We start from the raw sequence: 17,991 nt of genomic DNA, 5'->3' as shown, positions 1-17,991 counted from the left end.
GGTATTGCGAAACAAGAGCAAGAAAAAGGGATTTTACAGGCTAACATTCTGGGCCATATTGGTGACAGTCAGTATAAATACAAAAACCTTGTTTAGATAAGGCACTCTGACCATTTGTGCACTTGTTATCAATTCACTCATTCATTCTATCACCCGCAAAACGCCCCTAATTGTACACACAATTTTATAGTATGCACATGCTGTTTAGCACTATTTGGATCTTTGTAGATCAGGCCCCTAAAAGTATTTAGCTATTATCTTAAACTCCAATTCAATCAATCAATCAATGTTTATTTATATAGCCCTAAATCCCAAGTGTCTCAAAGGGCTGCACAAGCCACAACGAAATCCTCGGTACAGAGCCCACATAAGGGCAAGGAAAAACTCACCCCAGTGGGACGTCGATGTGAATGACTATGAGAAACCTTGGAGAGGACCGCATATGTGGGTAACCCCCCCCCCCCTCTAGGGGAGACCGAATGCAATGGATGTCGAGTGGGTCTGACATAATATTGTGAGAGTCCAGTCCATAGTGGATCCAACATAATAGTAAGAGTCCAGTCCATAGTGGGGTCAGCAGGAAACCATCCCGAGCGGAGACGGGTCAGCAGCGCAGGGATGTTCTCAACCGATGCACAGGCGAGCAGTCCACCCCGGGTCCCGACTCTGGACAGCCAGCACTTCATCCATGGCCACCGGTCCTGTGTGTCTCCCCCTCCACAAGGGATAGGAGGGAGCAGAGGAGAAAAGAAAAGAAACGGCAGATCAACTGGTCTAAAAAAAGGGGGCTATTTAAAGGCAAGAGTATACAAATGAGTTTTAAGATGGGACTTAAATGCTTCTACTGAGGTAGCATCTCTAACTGTTACCGGGAGGGCATTCCATAGTACTGGAGCCCGATTAGAAAACGCTCTATAGCCCGCAGACTTTTTTTGGTCTCTGGGAATCACTAATAAGCCAGAGTTCTTTGAACGCAGATTTCTTGCCGGGACATATGGTACAATACAATCAGCAAGATAGGATGGAGCTAGACCGTGTAGTATTTTATACGTAAGTAGTAAAGCCTTAAAGTCACATCTTAAGTGCACAGGAAGCCAGTGCAGGTGAGCCAGTATAGGCGTAATATGATCAAACTTTCTTGTTCTTGTCAAAAGTCTGGCAGCCGCATTTTGTACCAACTGCAATCTTTTAATGCTAGACATAGGGAGACCCGAAAATAATACGTTACAGTAATCGAGACGAGACGTAACGAACGCATGAATAATGATCTCAGCGTCGCTAGTGGATAAAATATAACGAATTTTAGCGATATTACGGAGATGAAAGAAGGCCGTTTTAGTAACACTCTTAATGTGTGACTCAAAGGAGAGAGTTGGGTCAAAGATAATACCCAGATTCTTTAATTTTCTTTCAATTGAACTGTTTAAATCACCAAAATGATTCCTGAGCACGGCCACCGCTGCTGCTCACTGTTCCCCTCACCTCCCAGGGGGTGGAACAAGGGGATGGGTCAAACACAGAGAGAAAAGACTGTTCATTAAAATCATAGTAGTTGAACCTGTGTGGGCTTCTGTGCAGCATGTAGGCTCCATACAGTTTTACAAGGGCCCAATAGGTTGTATTCACCTGACGCTCATTAACTGTGCGAGGAAGTAGTGGGCCAGCGAGCGTCTGTTGTTATAGCATTCTGGGCGGCATTTTGCCTTTCTCAAAGGAAAATGCCTTTTGCTCGCGTTGTTTTAGGCTGTTGGAACCATTTGAATTGCGCAAAGGATAAAGGTTTCTATAGAGTTCCTCGAGAGGTAATCAAGACGGGCGAAAGATGTCAAGATTTTACGAAAGACATGCACTTTAGTCCCAAGGGAGCTGAGTTAAAGAATGCACGAGTTTGCAGTGATCACTTCTTTGAAGATTTGTTTGATATACTTTTAACTTTTAGTATTTCCCATTGAAGCATTATTATTGATATTATTTGCATTTAATCTTGTTTCGAAGTTCTAAAAACTATTTTCGTAAACCACCAACTTGGCGAGTCTAAATAAAATAAATTAAAACCTAAAAGATTTTAAGCTTTTACCAAAGGCAGCAATCATAAATGAAGCTTTCAGCACACTCTCAGTGTTGACATAGTTATATTTGGATAAAGACGGAGAAGAACACACATACTCGTAAACGGCGCGTGCAACAAAAAGCGGAAAAAAAAGGGCTGTGGAGAATAAATTAAATCATGAAATGCAACCTTACCTGAGCAAAAAGTCTTGATACCAATTTCCTTGACTCAGCCACACACAAAGAAGTTGTAGACCTCCATGCTTTTCCAAGTTTTCATCTGTTTTGTAGAATGGCGTCTGGAGCACCGGGGATAGGGATGTATTCTATTGTATAGTTTTCTTTTTTTTTTTGCTTGTATCTGCTTTTAGTGGTAAGATCTAGGCCCCTGAAGTCCTCAGATAGTTTGCACTCTGTTTGTTCCACTGTAGCCATGTTGGTTTGGTAGCCCACCACTTTGTTTACTTGAGTTCAAAAGTCACGTGACTGATTACAACCAATTCGGTTGATAAGGGCCACAACCACTAGGGGGGCCACATGATCATGGCTTGGGATTTTGTAAAGATTAAAAGATTTTTCTCTTTTCTTTAAATCCATCCATCCACCCATTTTCTACCGCTTGTCGGGGGTGCTGGAGTTATAAAATATTTCATAAAAGTTCAGATAAAATCAAGTGTTGCTGATTTTTCAAAAATAAGGTTGTTTGAATCAAATTAGTATTGTATAACACAACCTACACCCCTTTGCAAAAATGTAAAATGGTTCATTTCTTCTGGTAGAGACAAATCCAGCAAGGACCACTTCAATGTTCACCCAACAAAAAAGTCATCAAAGCTCACCTTTATGCATTCACACACAGCGCCAACATTTTGGAACCAGGATGAGGTGGTAAAAGAAAGGTAAAAATAAAATAAACCTATTTGTGACAGCATCGGACAAAGTTATGTTTAAATTTCACTTTTGCTTTTCATCGCACTTACAGTAACTGTGGTGCATTCAAGGAACTTTGATTAAAGTTAGAAAAACTGAGTTTTTAAAGACAGGAAAGGCTTAACCCCCAGTAGTAAGAATAATACAACTAATATTTATCATAACAATGTATTATTATGATATTTATATTATCCACTAATGATAATCCTACATTAATCTGATGGAGACATTACAAGCATGCATTATACTATTAAGGTGTGTTTTTTGTGCATGTAAACATACTGAGTGTGTGTATGCTGGGCAGTGACGTTAGGTGTACAGTGGGGTGTCTAAAAATTCAGGAGTCGACTACTAATAATCATAAACAAGTAATATTTAAGAGTGAAATTGGGCCTCAAACAAGATCTTGTTTTGGGTCACACAAAGCCTCGGGCCGACTCCATGTTTTATACTGTACATGCTTCCTTTAGTCTCAACTTTCCCATTTCTGCTAAATGTTAGTCAGTAGCTCTGTTGAGCTTGTCCATTAGTGGAAATACTGCTCCAAGATAAGAGGACAGGTATACAAATGAACGGTACCAAAAGACAGGCATGTGTATGGGTGAGTAAATGCAGGAAGAAATCATCTGTTAAAATTCATTAGCCAAGCTTCTCTGAACACAAAATGACAAGACATTAAATATGTATTATTTATGAAATGTCTGCGCTCTCTGAAAAGGCTGTCTAGTGCTGTTAATTACTCAGCCGTTGGTTCAGAAAAGATTATTTCAAATGGAAAGTGAAAGCAAGGCAAGACGGCAAAAAGAGCTGTTAGTTTATTTCACACATGGAAAATGGGGGAGCTAATCACAGGAGCTCGACAATGCAATGCTAATTTGGGAAGCAGCATGTCAGGTTTATTGACATCTTCTGTAGGGTGATGTGGTTTGATGGCCACCGAGGAATCTGACTGGCACCGCGACAAAGGCGCAGGAGTGCACGCGGAAGTATTCCTGGTAGAAATGAGCTGAGCTGTTTGATATTCACTGGTTAAAGTTGCAAGTCAGCCCTTGCACTCACACTGTCAGATTTATGTCTGCCCTTCTTAGTAATAATGTATTTTATAGCTGACTCGTTACCTCGTGTAAGTAGAGTAGTCATAACATTTCATGTAATACAGTTTTCCTACCGTCTATTTCTTCAGCTGTCATCTCCTTCATTTTACCTGTGGCCAAATATATATCACGTTACATATGTATTCATAAATGTGTGAGCTCGGTCAGTAAGATTGTTTGACATTTAGTTCACATGATTATTTGGAGGGTTTATTGTCTAGATCTGTTATTTTATTTGTCCTTAGTCATATCCACTGACAATTCAATCCTACAGTGACACAAGACCCATGTGATACACTCTCAGTAATGCATATGTCTTACTGTGCGGTACCAACAATACGCATAAATCGATAATGATGCTTTTGCATTGGCAGGTGCAGTCAGGCCGAGACAATTTGAGTGATTTATTGGTTGTCATCGTCAAGTCATTAGAACGTTTTTGGGTGCACAGCTAGAAATGACAAAAATAAACACAATTGCTAATATTAGCTTAGCCTGTTGCTGTGCATTAAGTCTGCACAATGCATTAAACGCATCAGTCTCCAAACTACTGCCCTCTAGGGGCGCAGATGGCACTGCATGGGAAGTCATAGTGATACCAATTAGATTATATCCCCCTCCCACCACTGACCCTACTCTTTCCCCCCACTTTTCCTACATAAGGTAACAAAATGAAAATAGGATTAATGTTCCATTATTTAGACTAATTTAGATGGCAGCACATGAGGAGTCCAGGATTAATTTCCATAGAATGCGTTACGACCGCGGTGCATAATGGCCGCCAACCGGCAGCGCCATCTGCTGTCCGGCAACACCCACCGCCGTTCTGTTGCGGCTCCGCCGTGCAGCGAAATAGCGCAGACTTTTACGAGATCTCACAAATCCGCGCATAATTGTGTGGTAAAGTAAACACTGACGCAAACACGGCGGGACGTCTCAAGCTTTGCCGTACATCAATAGTTAAAGTTAAAGTTAACTTTAAAGCTACAGTTAAACTTAAGCCACAGGCGGGCGATAGGTTTGCCTTGCAGGACGAAGACGCACACAATTCCCACGAACCAAGCCCCTGCCTCCCCAGCCCCCGTAACAGCTGGCATTTGACAGAGGGCCGTATATGTGCACATAGCTGGCCGGGATATGCCTGTATAATATCCTTTCATTGTGGACCTCCAGATTCAACATTTGGGTCAACGACGTGAAATTATGTCTGAATACATTTGACAAGTTGACTTCATGTCTGTCCTTGCTCATTAGGACGTTTAAAAGTGCCAAATACGATCCACTTAGAAGACAGACTATTTTATTTTGAAAGTAAACCGGATCATTTATTTTGTGTTTGTGCATGAGTTTCTGTCCAACACAAGCAGATTTGACCTGAATTGATCCGCCGTGTTGTGGCGAACGGCAAAAATAGTAGCTCTGCGTATGTTTAGCACATGGCGTTGCCGTACCGCAGGGTGTGGAAACGGACACACTGACTTGAATAAAAGCGTCTTGTGGAAATCAGGCAGGGGTAACGGTGCATACAACATGTTGAAATTTTAAGTATACAAACTTGTTTATTCATGTACATACTGTGCCTGATCTAATAAAGGTTTGCGTGTGTTTAAATATGTGCAAACTTGATAGTACAAGCAAAACTGATCTACGAAGCGGATTGTGTCTCTTAAATGAGCAAAATAGAGAGCAAGATCCATTCAGTGTGTCTGTCTCCTTGAATATGCAGAACATATATGCTAATTGTTAGAATGCCCACCATAGTGGGAGGTGAAGATGGAAATATGTTCATTTGGCACTTGCAATGTGATTTATCAAGACTGAAACTGTTCCGCAGCCGCTGTTTTGAGTCTTTATTTAGCAAGTCTGAAATGTTTGTGCAAATTGGCAAGTGTGGCTGTGAGAAAGGAGGCAATCACGCTGCAAAAACAGATATTGGACAGAGAATCCCTCGTGTATGTGTCAACATATTTGGACTGTCGGAAATAAAAAATATTGGACATATTTCTATTCAGTAATATCATTTTATAATTGTATAGCTGCTGGATGACTAAATAGAATTGAACGTTATTGTTATTGCACTTAAAGGATTACAACAAATGTAGTTTTCAGTACAACCATCCAAGAGTAGACATACGATATACAGTTCCAGGGGTATACAGAGCAGGAAGACTGATGGGTCGCCACAGTGGTGTCGCCTTGTAAAAGAATGTAGGAAAGGTAAATGTGGGGGGAGGAGGAAAAAAGCACCTCCCAAACTAAGCTCCTTTGGGGAGGTTCAGGCCCCTTCTACACTCCTTGTCCACACACACACAATGGTCATTTAAGACCCCCTCTGTTCCCTCCGTCCACTGGCGCAACGCGACGTAGTACGCATGTGCGGAAAATGTGCACGTCATAGTCACCTCCAGTGTTGCTTTGTGTGCAAGTTTTTAAATTAAATTTAACTTATCTGAACAATATCCAGTGTTGTGGTATTTCAATTAACTGGAATCCAGTGTGCTTTGGGGCCTTAGTGTAGTGAATCACACCTGAGCCATCATAAATTAATCAAATCTTTATTGGACAAGTGAAAATAAACAATGTGATAAAGAACATTTTACATCAATCAATCTAGGGATCTTAATATCTGGTCAGGACACTCCTCACTCTTTTGCCCTCACCTTCATTGTCCATTTGTTTTTGGTGACTTTATATACTCTGGACCTAGACGTTGAGTCAGAAATACACAGCGCACTTACCCGTGCAAAAAAATATCCAAGGAGGGGAACCTTAAACGATGGTTTAGTGTGGCTGACAAGATGCTTAAATAATTATTCGTTTAAGTGGTTATCCGGCTTAGTGTAGACATAGCCTCAGTTTGAGACCAGGAAAAAACCTCGAGCAACAATAAGCACATTTGAACACATTGGGTCCGAAGCTGCAGCCATCATGGCGCTGCTTCTTCATACAGTGGAGGGGTTGAAGTGACAAAAGCGTGGGTTGGGGCTGGGGGCTGTGTGTATGTGTATAGTAGTCCATGGGTGCGTGTTTTGTCTATAAGCCTGGCACAGGACTCACCACTTCTCCCAAGAGCCCAGCAGCAAATGTCCCGTGAGGACAGGCAGGTTTCCTCGAACCTGAACTTGTCAATTGAGTTGAGAGACCAGTTTATCATTTCAATGTATTAGATTTCGGAGAACAGTGCAAAAGAGAGGCTCTAAGAAAGTTGAGACAAGACAAAGATAAAAACAAGGTGCTGATTAAAACAAATTCAATTGGTTTGTTTTGTTGCCTTTTTTAATGGCATTTTTTCATAAATATGAAAAAAACAGGCGCACTATCGCAAAAGTGGCGCCACTCATAGCGCACCTAAAATTCAGCGTGCTATAAATAATTTCTGTTGTTTAGAATGCATTTCTTTATTGTCCAAAAGGTGTCCTGCATATTGCTCAACATAACAAAGCACATGTTGGACTGTTGGAGCATATGATGCCATGAATATGGAGGAAAATGAATGTCTCCTATACGGTAGCTCGTATAGTATACACAAAACAACTGATTTAAATAAGTGAATCTGCACCACTTTTGTACTTATCAATTTTACATGCACTCTCAGTAGATGACAAGCAATCTGCCCACTAATAGTACACGCAATTTTATAGTTTCCACACGCTGTTTAGCATGTAACATTTGGATCTTAGTAGATAAGGCCCTCTGTGTTATTGTTCACACTACATTTCTTCTTATTATTAAATATTATTAAGTTTAGATAATACATTTTGATTCAGGCATGGAGTGGAAAAATAATTGATTGAGTTGAAATAATTGTTGCCCGCCAGTTCAAAAATCCCACCTGTGCCCCTGCGGTCCTCAGTCTTATTTCGAATAAAATTATTGTCCTTAACATAACGGAACAGTACATTTCTTCTTGTTTACCAGCAATGTTCTTATTCCTCACCACCATTAGGGCTGAATAAATGCTAAACAGTAAAAACATTTTTTTTTGTTTACACCATTGCACAGTGCACACTAAAAGCATCATAATGGTTTCGCTACCTCAAAATTCATCACGTTTGCATTTGCAATATTCAACATGTCTGAAAAGGAGTAGGGTGAAGCTGAACTTTTTTATTGATGTGTTTAATCATAAACATAGTGTTAAATTGTTACATCTCTGACAGTTTCTTTCCACTGTCTTGTATTGAATCTCTTTATAAAATGAAGGTGTATCTAATGAAGTGTCCAGTGAGCGTATTAATTAATCCGAGGATGTCAAGCAATGTTCTCTAGTTGGGCACAAAGTCACTGCCTATATTCTGTTTTTAACGACTGAGAAAAGGGGCACATTCCTGGTCAGAATTTACATTTACCGCCCCTTTCTGAACAGTTGGCAATCAGTGTTGATTGCAGCAGTATACCACCAAATTACAAGTGCAGGTTGCAGTGCCAATGGTAAGAGGCCTGTCAATCAGTTCTGAGAGTACTGCAGGATGCTGATATGCTGCTGATGGTGCCTTCAAAACATACTTGTAAACTTAAAGTCCTTAGAGGAAGCGGCGGTTGTACGCGGTGTTGTATTTTATCATCAGTGTGATTAGTTTCATGTTCTGACGAGTGAGGTAAATAAAGGCCGCCATGATTTTCAAGGTTGATGATTCCTCCTTAAAAGCAGTCACCTGGCAAAGTGGCAAGGAGAGCAGGACATTTATCCACTTGCAGAGCGCCACCCTGATGATGTCAGAAACAGATGACTGCAGGACCCTCCCCCTCCCAGGCGCCTCTCAGCCAACTTTGGTCGCTGAGGGCAGGAGGGAAAGATGGTGTGGGGCGGGTGGGAGGCGAGATAATTATCAGTATAAATGAAGCCCTGTGAATGATTCGCACTGCTGGGTCCCCTGATCTAGTCTCCAAGGCAACCTCAGCACGCTCATTTGTTTTGTAGATGAGTAATTACATCCAATTAGTGGCCGGTGAAAAAAGGAGCCCAAGAAAGGCCCATTGTTCTGGATAGATTGTGTGAATATTAATAATGGGACGGTCCGCAGCTCCCTGATATGATCGGTGATACTTATGCAGCTGTGGGCACAATCTGCCCAGTTTCATCCTGCATAACGGATCAGATAGCCACTGATGAAAATATATGGCTCTGAGAATGGGCCGACATGTTTGTGCATGAGTGTCTGAGTATAGTACTTTTGTCCAGCAGCCTGCAGACTGCCAGCAAAGGACGACACAGACACTGCACCCTTTTATTACTAGGCTTAAAAGACCCATAGATTCCAGATGACCGAAATTTCTACAACAAGTTCTCTTGAATTTTTGCTCCTGAAAGTGAATCTGGCAGTCATTTCCCTTAAGAGCAATACATTTTGAGTAATCGGTAGATAACTACTTGGAACGTCCCCTTTCCATCGCCAGACTTGGTATCTTAGTTTGCCGCCATCTACAGAACTGGAGCCCATAGACCATGGGTGTCAATAATTTCACTTGGCCCAAGAGGCGATATCAAATTAACAGTAGAGCTGGCCCGCCGATCATATACAGCGGGGGTGCCGCGGTACACCGCTAATTCTCATACTTGCCAACCCTCCCGGGAGACTCCCACATTTCAGTGCCTCTCCCGAGAATTGTAACGTCCCCTTTTCATCCAGTCCAACGAGTGCTGGCTCAGTTACATAACATGTGCGGCTTTAGCACGCACACAGAAGTGAATGCAACGCATACTTGATCTTCAGCGATACAGGTTACACTGAAGGTGCCAGTATAAAAAAACTTTAACATTGTTAGAAATATACGCCACACTGTGAACCCACACCAAACAAGAATGACAAACACATTTCGGGAGAACATCCGCACAGTAACACAACATAAACACAACAGAACAAAGACCCAGAACCCTTTGCTGCACTAACTCTTCCGGGACGCTACAAGGTGTGTGTGTGTGTGTGGGGGGGGGTTTGGAGGTAGCGGTAGTGTATATTCTAGCGTCCAGGTGTTGTGCCGGATAATGCACTCCCGGCATAGAATGCACCCCCTGACGGGAGTGTTATATCAACTAAAGCCCACACTTAAAGTTTCCACGTGCAAGATTGAATCTATTTAAAAAAGTTATTTAATAAGAAGCCAAAAGTGCAAAAACAATAATGTTCGTGTTGGAGGAGTTGTGAATGAATGAAATATGAAATCCGTGCTGCAGTCTGCAGGTGTACCTAATGTTGTGGCCCAGCAGCGACTGCAGCACGGATTTCATATGTCATTCATTCACAACTCCTGTAACACTCCCGTCAGGCGGTGCATTCTACGCCGGGGGTGCATTATCCGGCACAACACCTAGTGCTGCAAAGGGTTCTGGGTATTTGTTCTGTTGTGTTTATGTTGTGTTACTGTGCGGATGTTCTCCCAAAATGTGTTTGTCATTCTTGTTTGGTGTGGATTCACAGTGTGGCGTATATTTCTAACAATGTTAAAGTTGCTTATAGGGTCACTCTCAGTGTAAACTGTATCGCTGTTGATGAAGTATGCGTTGCATTTACGTGAGTGTGTGTACAGAAGCCGCTCATATCTTGTGACTAGGGGGGCACGTTGTTAGAAAGGATGAAAAGCGGACGTGACGTCAGCTCGTAGAGGACGATAAAAGCAGTGCCTGTAAGGCACGCCCCCAGGACTGTGGAAGACAAGATTTTATGACTGATGAACACCTCCGTTCGATAATGAGGGTTGCTTCAGAGCCCCGATAATGAACTAGCATCCAAGAAAAGATGTCAGGTATGTGGCTTGGGCACATCAGATTAGATCAGTGTGTTGCAAACCGAGCAGTTTAAAGTCCTGAATGGTTGGTTGGTTTATTCATTATTTTATTTTCAAATTTATTAGCCTGTGGAAAAAGTTAATGTTGATATTAACCTCAGAAGGCTGCAAATAGAAAAGAGGCATTACATTTTTATTTAAATTGTATTTGATATGCCATTGATATTTTTTAATTAATATTATTATTATTTGAAACTCGATTTTGTATGTCACTATAAAGTTATATAAGCCTTGCTTGTTCAATATTTAATGCAAAACTTGTTTGGGTCCCTATTAAAAAGTTAATTTGTTCAACCTTGGCCCGCGGCTTTGTTCAGTTTTAAATTTTGGCCAACTCTGTATTTGAGTTTAACACCCCTGCCATAGACAAGTCAGGATAAAAGAATGTAACATTTTTATACTGATCACTTTATTGCATGTTTTAGTTGCCCTGATCCATGATTTCTTCAAACTTTATGGTTAACATTATGAGCAAAAATAGAAACATAAAATAAATACAATTTCATCTAATACTCAATCCGCCAATATCGGAATCAGAAGTAAAAAAAGGTTATATAGCAACATCCGTCTTACTGTATTTTTCGGGCTATAAGTTGCTACTTTTTTCCCCACATTTTGAACACAGCGGCTTATAAAACAGTGCAGCTAATTTATGGATTTTGTTTCCCTAACGGCCATAATATTTTGTATTTACCAAATAGTTTTCATATTAAACCGGCAGAGACACTGAAAAGGTGTGTTATTGTTTGTGGTATATGGCATCTTTTGGATGAGTTCTCTCACTGCAGGTGACCGCGGGTTGAAAATGTACTTCCTGTTATGTGCCCTGAACCGGAAGTATATTTGTCCATAGCGTTTCTACTTGTATGGATTCTTCATTCATCACTCCAAGCAACGTTTGGTTAGTTTTCCAATACAACAAACAATTCATACTTACTAAACCGTCCCATGTGTGATGAGATGTAGGCGTGTTTCCATGCATATTTGTACATGCTATCGTAATGTAATCAAGTTTGAATTGTAGCATTAGCGAATATGTTTACGCGTTTAAAGGTGTCTGTGTAAGTATAATTAACTAACAATGGCATTATTTTTGTATTGTTTCAGTTTCGTAAATTCCCCAAAACAACCCTTTGAGTCTGTTTAGCTGATTAGAGAGCGAGCTTCTGCAGCTTGTGGGTGCATGATGATAACTTCTGTTTTGTTTGATCAGTCGTTTTACTACCATGTGACAGGCACTGTTTGGTAATAATTAAGGGATATAAATAAACATTTACAAAATCTTCTTTATCTGCAGCTTACAGTCCAGTGTGGCTAATAGATGTTAAAAAAAAAAAGTCTTCTAAAATTTTGTGGGTGCGGCTTTAGCCTAGAAAATACGGTATTTGGTATGTACAGTTTATAATAGTTACCAAAATAGCGTCAGGTCATTTCAGGTTTATTGTCAGTAGTTCTGCATCAGTCCAGTCATGTATGAAAGTGAACTTTGCACATTTGTTTAGTCCCTAACAAGATGGAGTGCATGTCAAAAGAATCTCGGAAAGCCCGCTGCCATATTTGGTATTCTATACGTATTCCCAGTAACATGGTTAGTTCTATCTTCAAATGTTTTTAGCCTCCGTTAAAATGATTCCATCGATCCAGTCGTCCCTCATTAGCGAGGCCAATCAATATTCTGTGACATTTGTCTAAGTGAACTAAATGTAATGATTGGCTCTTGAGCTTTGTTCAATGTGTCAGGCGTTATGTGACGTACGTGGGAAGCCTGCTGCATTTGGATCCTATAATTTGATGAGTGGGCCGACAGCCCACAAGTGGCGAGATCAGAGTGCTAGAAAGCTCTGGTGGGAGAAATATGGCTGCTGCTGCTCGCGTTCCATTTGGCACAAGTGGACTTTCTCGTTCCGAGTGGGGAGAGGTGAAGTGGCTCTGAATGGCTGTTTGCTCCGCGGGCCAAATAAAAACACAAACACACAGCGGGGCGTGTTGGCTTGAGATGGTGTCACCGGGCTGAGTCCCTCCTGAGTAGATTAAGGCTGCTATCTACGAGGCGTAAGGAGACGTTTGCTTTAATTGCCCTCTTTCCACCAGCAGCTTGTCTCCGATTAAGAGGACATGCAATAAATGTCAGCACGACTTACTGCTGAATGACATTTTCTAAACTGTTGATAATCCACCATCTGTGTCAAAGAGAACGTTAGAAGTGCGGGGGTGTGGGGAGGGTGTGTTTGGATCACACTTAGAAACATGCATCCGCAGTCGTCATCAATATATCTGGAGCTGATTCACACACACACACACACACACACACACACACACACCCCTTATCATCTCCTGCTCGCCGGTCAACGAGGAGCCATTAAATTAATTATTGATTGGCGCGCTTTTGTGTTTCTTTCATTCAGGCTTCCTTCAGGTATGTCAACAGACAATTGTTGGTTTGAAATGAGAATGTATTGAGCTGTGTTTTAATGATTCCTCGCTTTCCTCCCATCCCGTAATGATTGCACAAAAACACACAGAACGCAGGTCAATTGTGCCGCAAAAACAATGAATACCCAAATAAAATGGCAGAGCCGGGAGAGGGGACTGAGCGAGCGTACCAAACATGCTTGGGGCGGGGGCTCAGTGCTTAAGGAGGGAGGGGCTTTGACAATCTGGACATTGACTTTGACATTGACAACGTTGATTTTCCACAATGATGGAGTCCCCCTCCCCACCTTTACTGTATCTCCCAGGCCTCCCCGATTATGGGTTTTACTCTGCGCCCAGTGACCAGAGGGGGGGGCCCTGCTCCTTTGCTGACTATGGCTCCCTGGGGCCCCAGGCGGCTCAGATGCTGCACAGTGAGCATGCCACCTCCGCCTGCAACTCCCCCCTCCAGCACCTACACAGCCCGGATCAGTTTAAGAACCCAGGTTTGTATATGAGCATCTGTCTTCACCTTTCATGACATTCCTCCATGCAGAAGGCCTAAACTTCTTTGTTTGATATTCCCCCTGCGCCTGTCAATGAAAAAGATTGAAAAACAAGCTGATGCATGTTTTCCCCCCTTTTTGAAAACTTGATTTCTGTTTCTTGAAGACGTTGTGTAGCAGGGCCTGCTGACACAGAGAATGTGATTGTTGACTTATTTGCATGTGCGCTATACGACAGTGGGTGATGACACTATCAAATGTATCTGAATTGTAAGAAAGCAAGTGTACGTTTTATTTTCTATCATTTAAGTTTTCAATATAGTAGCTTTGTGGATTTAGGTTTGAGCAGAAATGCACACATCTTTTATGCTGAATCTCCCTTTCCAAAAGTAAATGTGCAACATTTAAATAAGGGTTAACACTAGAGATGTCCGATTACATCGGCCTGCCGATATTATCAACCGATAAATGCTTTAAAATGTAATATCGGAAATTATCGGTATCGTTTTTTTTTTTTTATCGGTATCGTTTTTTTTTTTTTTTTTTATTTTTTATTAAATCAACATAAAAAACACAAGATACACTTACAATTAGTGCACCAACCCAAAAAACCTCCCTCCCCCATTTACACTCTTTCACACAAAAGGGTTGTTTCTTTCTGTTATTAATATTCTGGTTCCTACATTATATATCAATATATATCATGCAGTCTGCAAGGGATACAGTTTGTAAGCACACATGATTGTGCGTGCTGCTGGTCCACTAATAGTACTAACCTTTAACAGTTAATTTTAGCCATTTTCATTAATTACTAGTTTCTATGTAACTGTTTTTATATTGTTTTACTTTCTTTTTTATTCAAGAAAATGTTTTTAATTGATTTATCTTATTTTATTTTATAATTTTTTTTAAAAAGGACCTTATCTTCACCATACCTGGTTGTCCAAATTAGGCATAATAATGTGTTAATTCCACAACTGTATATATCAGTATCGGTTGATATCGGTAATTAAAGAATTGGACAATATCGAAATATCGGATATCGGCAAAAAGCCATTATCGGACACTATGACGGGTAATCTTTGTCTTTAATACCATTGCTTTTTTTGACACTGAATCTTTGCAACTGATTTTTTTGCATTGGAATTTTGTGAAGACAGCACGGTGAAACAGGGGTTAGTGCATGTGCCTCACAATACAAAGGTCCTGAGTTCAATCCCGGGCTCGGGATCTTTCTGTGTGGAGTTTGCATGTTCTCCCCGTGACTGCGTGGGTTCCCTCCGGGTACTCCGGCTTCCTCCCACCTCCAAAGACATGCACCTGGGGATAGGTTGATTGGCAACACTAAATTGGCCCGAGTGTGTGAATGTTGTCTATCTGTGTTGGCCCTGTGATGAGGTTGCGACTTGTCCAGGGTGTACCCCGCCTTCCGCCTGAATGCAGCTGAGATAGGCTCCAGCACCCCCCGCGACCCTGAAAGGGACAAGCGGTAGGAAATGGATGGATGGATGGATGGAATTTTGTGAACTTAATTTTTTTACATTAAATTGAGCCAACAATTTCATTGAATAAAAGACCCACTTCCAGCAAATTAAGACTGAACCAATCGAAGGTGTCACGGAACCAGCCAATGAGGTGTCGAGTTTGCAGCCATGCTACACGGTTCATGCAAAGCCGTGGCTAAGAGGCACTTTATGCAGAATTTTTAAACACCGGCATTTTGTTCACAAAATCGTATTCAATGAAATTGTCAGCATAATTCGATGTAAAAAAAAATTCAGTTCACAAAATTAAAACGCAAAATAATCAGACACATGAATTCAGTGGGAAAAAAGTGACACAAATAAACCTCCATATTAGCACCTTCGTCAAGAGCCTATTGTTGTTTTCAAATAACACTGCAGTAGTCAATGTTTGCTCACTGGCATAACAACCCAACAGTAGCTGCTGCAAGTTAGCGGACTGCTGTGTCTCATTGTAGGTGACAAGGTTGACCTACGCGTGCTGCTGAGCTGCCATGTCTCCAGAGACTCATGTACGCACTTGCTTGCCTTGTTACCCCTAAAGGACTCAAAGTTGTGACTTCACCTTCACTAGTAGAAGCAAAAGCATGACGAAAGGAGGAGGAGGAGGGATGTGTGGGAGCTGTCAGTGGCCTTCGCAGGCTGGAGGACAAGTCCAAAGCCTCCTTTTAATAGCTCCAAGTGTTGGCCAGCTGCCTCGGGCAGATGTTGGCATTTCCCACAGCCTGTCTGAGCAAAATGTAGCCCAGCAAACAGCAGAAACACAAACACAGGCTGCATAGAGTCGACTCCACAGATGTGATGAGAGTTCTGAAGGTTCTTGTGCATGTGTTGCTCCATTTTATACACAACACGCATTATCAGAGCATCCCATGCTCCCTACAGAGCTTTTTTTTTACAAGGCGGCTACTATTACAGCTGCACAACAGTGGGGAGATGACTCAGACTGAATATTCACATATTGCATGTGTGCAATTGTCTACATTGATTTTGGGGGCTGCTTTTAGGTATAGAATAGCTTATAGAAGTGTAAGGAAGGTCAAAAACGTCATTTTTCTGCCTATGTAACAAGTAAAAGGCATGCAGGTTGATTTTATCACAATTTTATAAAATATTCTATTCAGTTAGAAGCCTGATGAAAATCTGAATTGGATTAAAGCAGGGATTCCCAAACTACGGCCTGCCAGCTTCCACGTCCCAAGTAAAAAAATATATATAAATATATTATTTATTTTATTTTATTTTTTGTATCTGTTCTGTCCAGCCGCTCAGGCAAATCATGTTGTTGATGTAGATGCCCATATCTGCCCTACACATTTACTTTACTAAAGAGAAGTGTGGGAAACTTCTCTTGTTGCCTTATTTGTATTTGACTTTATGAAATGTTTAGATATTGGTGCAGCCGAACCCTAGAAGGAGGGGATAGAAAAAAAGGGGTGGGGGGGAGAGACAGAGGGGGGAATTGTGAGGATGAAAGGAGGACAAGATAAAAGAAAATATAAAATAAAAATAAACAGATTAAAAAAATTAAAAAAGATGTATCTGCAAAAACATCCATCCATCCACGCACTTAAATTCAATGAGAAAATGTTTTGTTTCCTGGAAGATATATTTTAAATAATTATTTGCTATCGTGAGAGTGCACCAGCTATTTGGTATTAGTTTATGGGTCATAAAATGATTAAATGTGTTTTTCTTTTCAGAAAAAAGCACATGTATGTGACTTTTTGAGAAATATGTGTGTATGTGTATATATTTATTTATATATATATATATAAATATATATATATATATATATATATATATATATATATATATATATATATTAGGGGTGTCAAATTATCACGCCAATTGCTATTAATTAGTTACAGTCATATTTAGCGCGCTATATTTGTTAATTGTGTTAAGCAAAATCTGATTTGTTGACCTCTAACTAAACAGTTTCTGTATGCGAGTTGCCTGGCCATGGTCTTTGTGCTCGCAGTGTGCTGCACAAAGATGGTATGTAGTCATGGGGACACTAGACTTGCTAGCAGCTTAATATAACACGTATGACAAATTATACCGACTAAATAGTGTAACACAGTGTAGAATATTTATAATAAATTTAAGAATTGTCAGGCGTGTGTTTTGTTTGAATAATGCTTTGTTTTTAGCAAGGCTTCTTTTTTTCTTTTTTTTGTGTAACACACATCTATTTCATGAGCTTCAAATCTGTTAAAAAATAAATGACATTTTTGTTTATACATCTATCGTAAACAAAATACTTTATTTAAACTACCTCAAATAGAGGGCTTTTTTAAGCATTTTAGGTTAGATTAAAAGAGAGATTAATTAGATCAATTAAATACAGATCGTAATTAATTAATCGATCACTATTCATATATATATATACAGTATATATATATATATATATATATATATATATATATATATATATATATATATATATATATATATATATATATATATAAACAGTATACGCTGTCAAATTAAAAAAAAATTAAATCACATTAATCACACTTGTAAATTTTGATTCATTGCGATCAATTGCAGTAAATTACTTGCTTGCATAGTTAAAAATACCTTTTTAAAGGACCCCAATATTTGGACACAAATGCAATGTAATTGAGTGTTCTACAGGAACATTTTTAAATGTGTTACTTGAATGCATTCCATTTATTTGTTCAA

At 40.3% G+C, this 17,991-nt stretch overlaps 1 protein-coding gene across 7 annotated transcripts in view; it reads left to right on the top strand.

Moving 5' to 3' along the window:
- The window catches only part of msi2b (musashi RNA-binding protein 2b), a 626,013-nt gene that overhangs the window by 575,252 nt on the left and 32,770 nt on the right, over positions 1-17,991 (top strand). For 5 of the 7 annotated variants that reach the window (XM_061962104.1, XM_061962103.1, XM_061962101.1 and 2 more), the window contains one exon: positions 13,598-13,777. The exons of the other annotated variants lie outside the window; for them this stretch is intronic. In XM_061962104.1, coding sequence (XP_061818088.1) covers positions 13,598-13,777 — 180 coding nt within the window. The remainder of the gene's footprint in view (positions 1-13,597; positions 13,778-17,991) is intronic. 7 annotated transcript variants of the gene reach the window in all.

The sequence above is a fragment of the Nerophis lumbriciformis genome, linkage group LG09 (genome assembly GCF_033978685.3).
Source record: "Nerophis lumbriciformis linkage group LG09, RoL_Nlum_v2.1, whole genome shotgun sequence".
Lineage (NCBI taxonomy): Eukaryota > Metazoa > Chordata > Actinopteri > Syngnathiformes > Syngnathidae > Nerophis > Nerophis lumbriciformis.
This window is presented reverse-complemented; position numbering and strand designations above follow the sequence as displayed.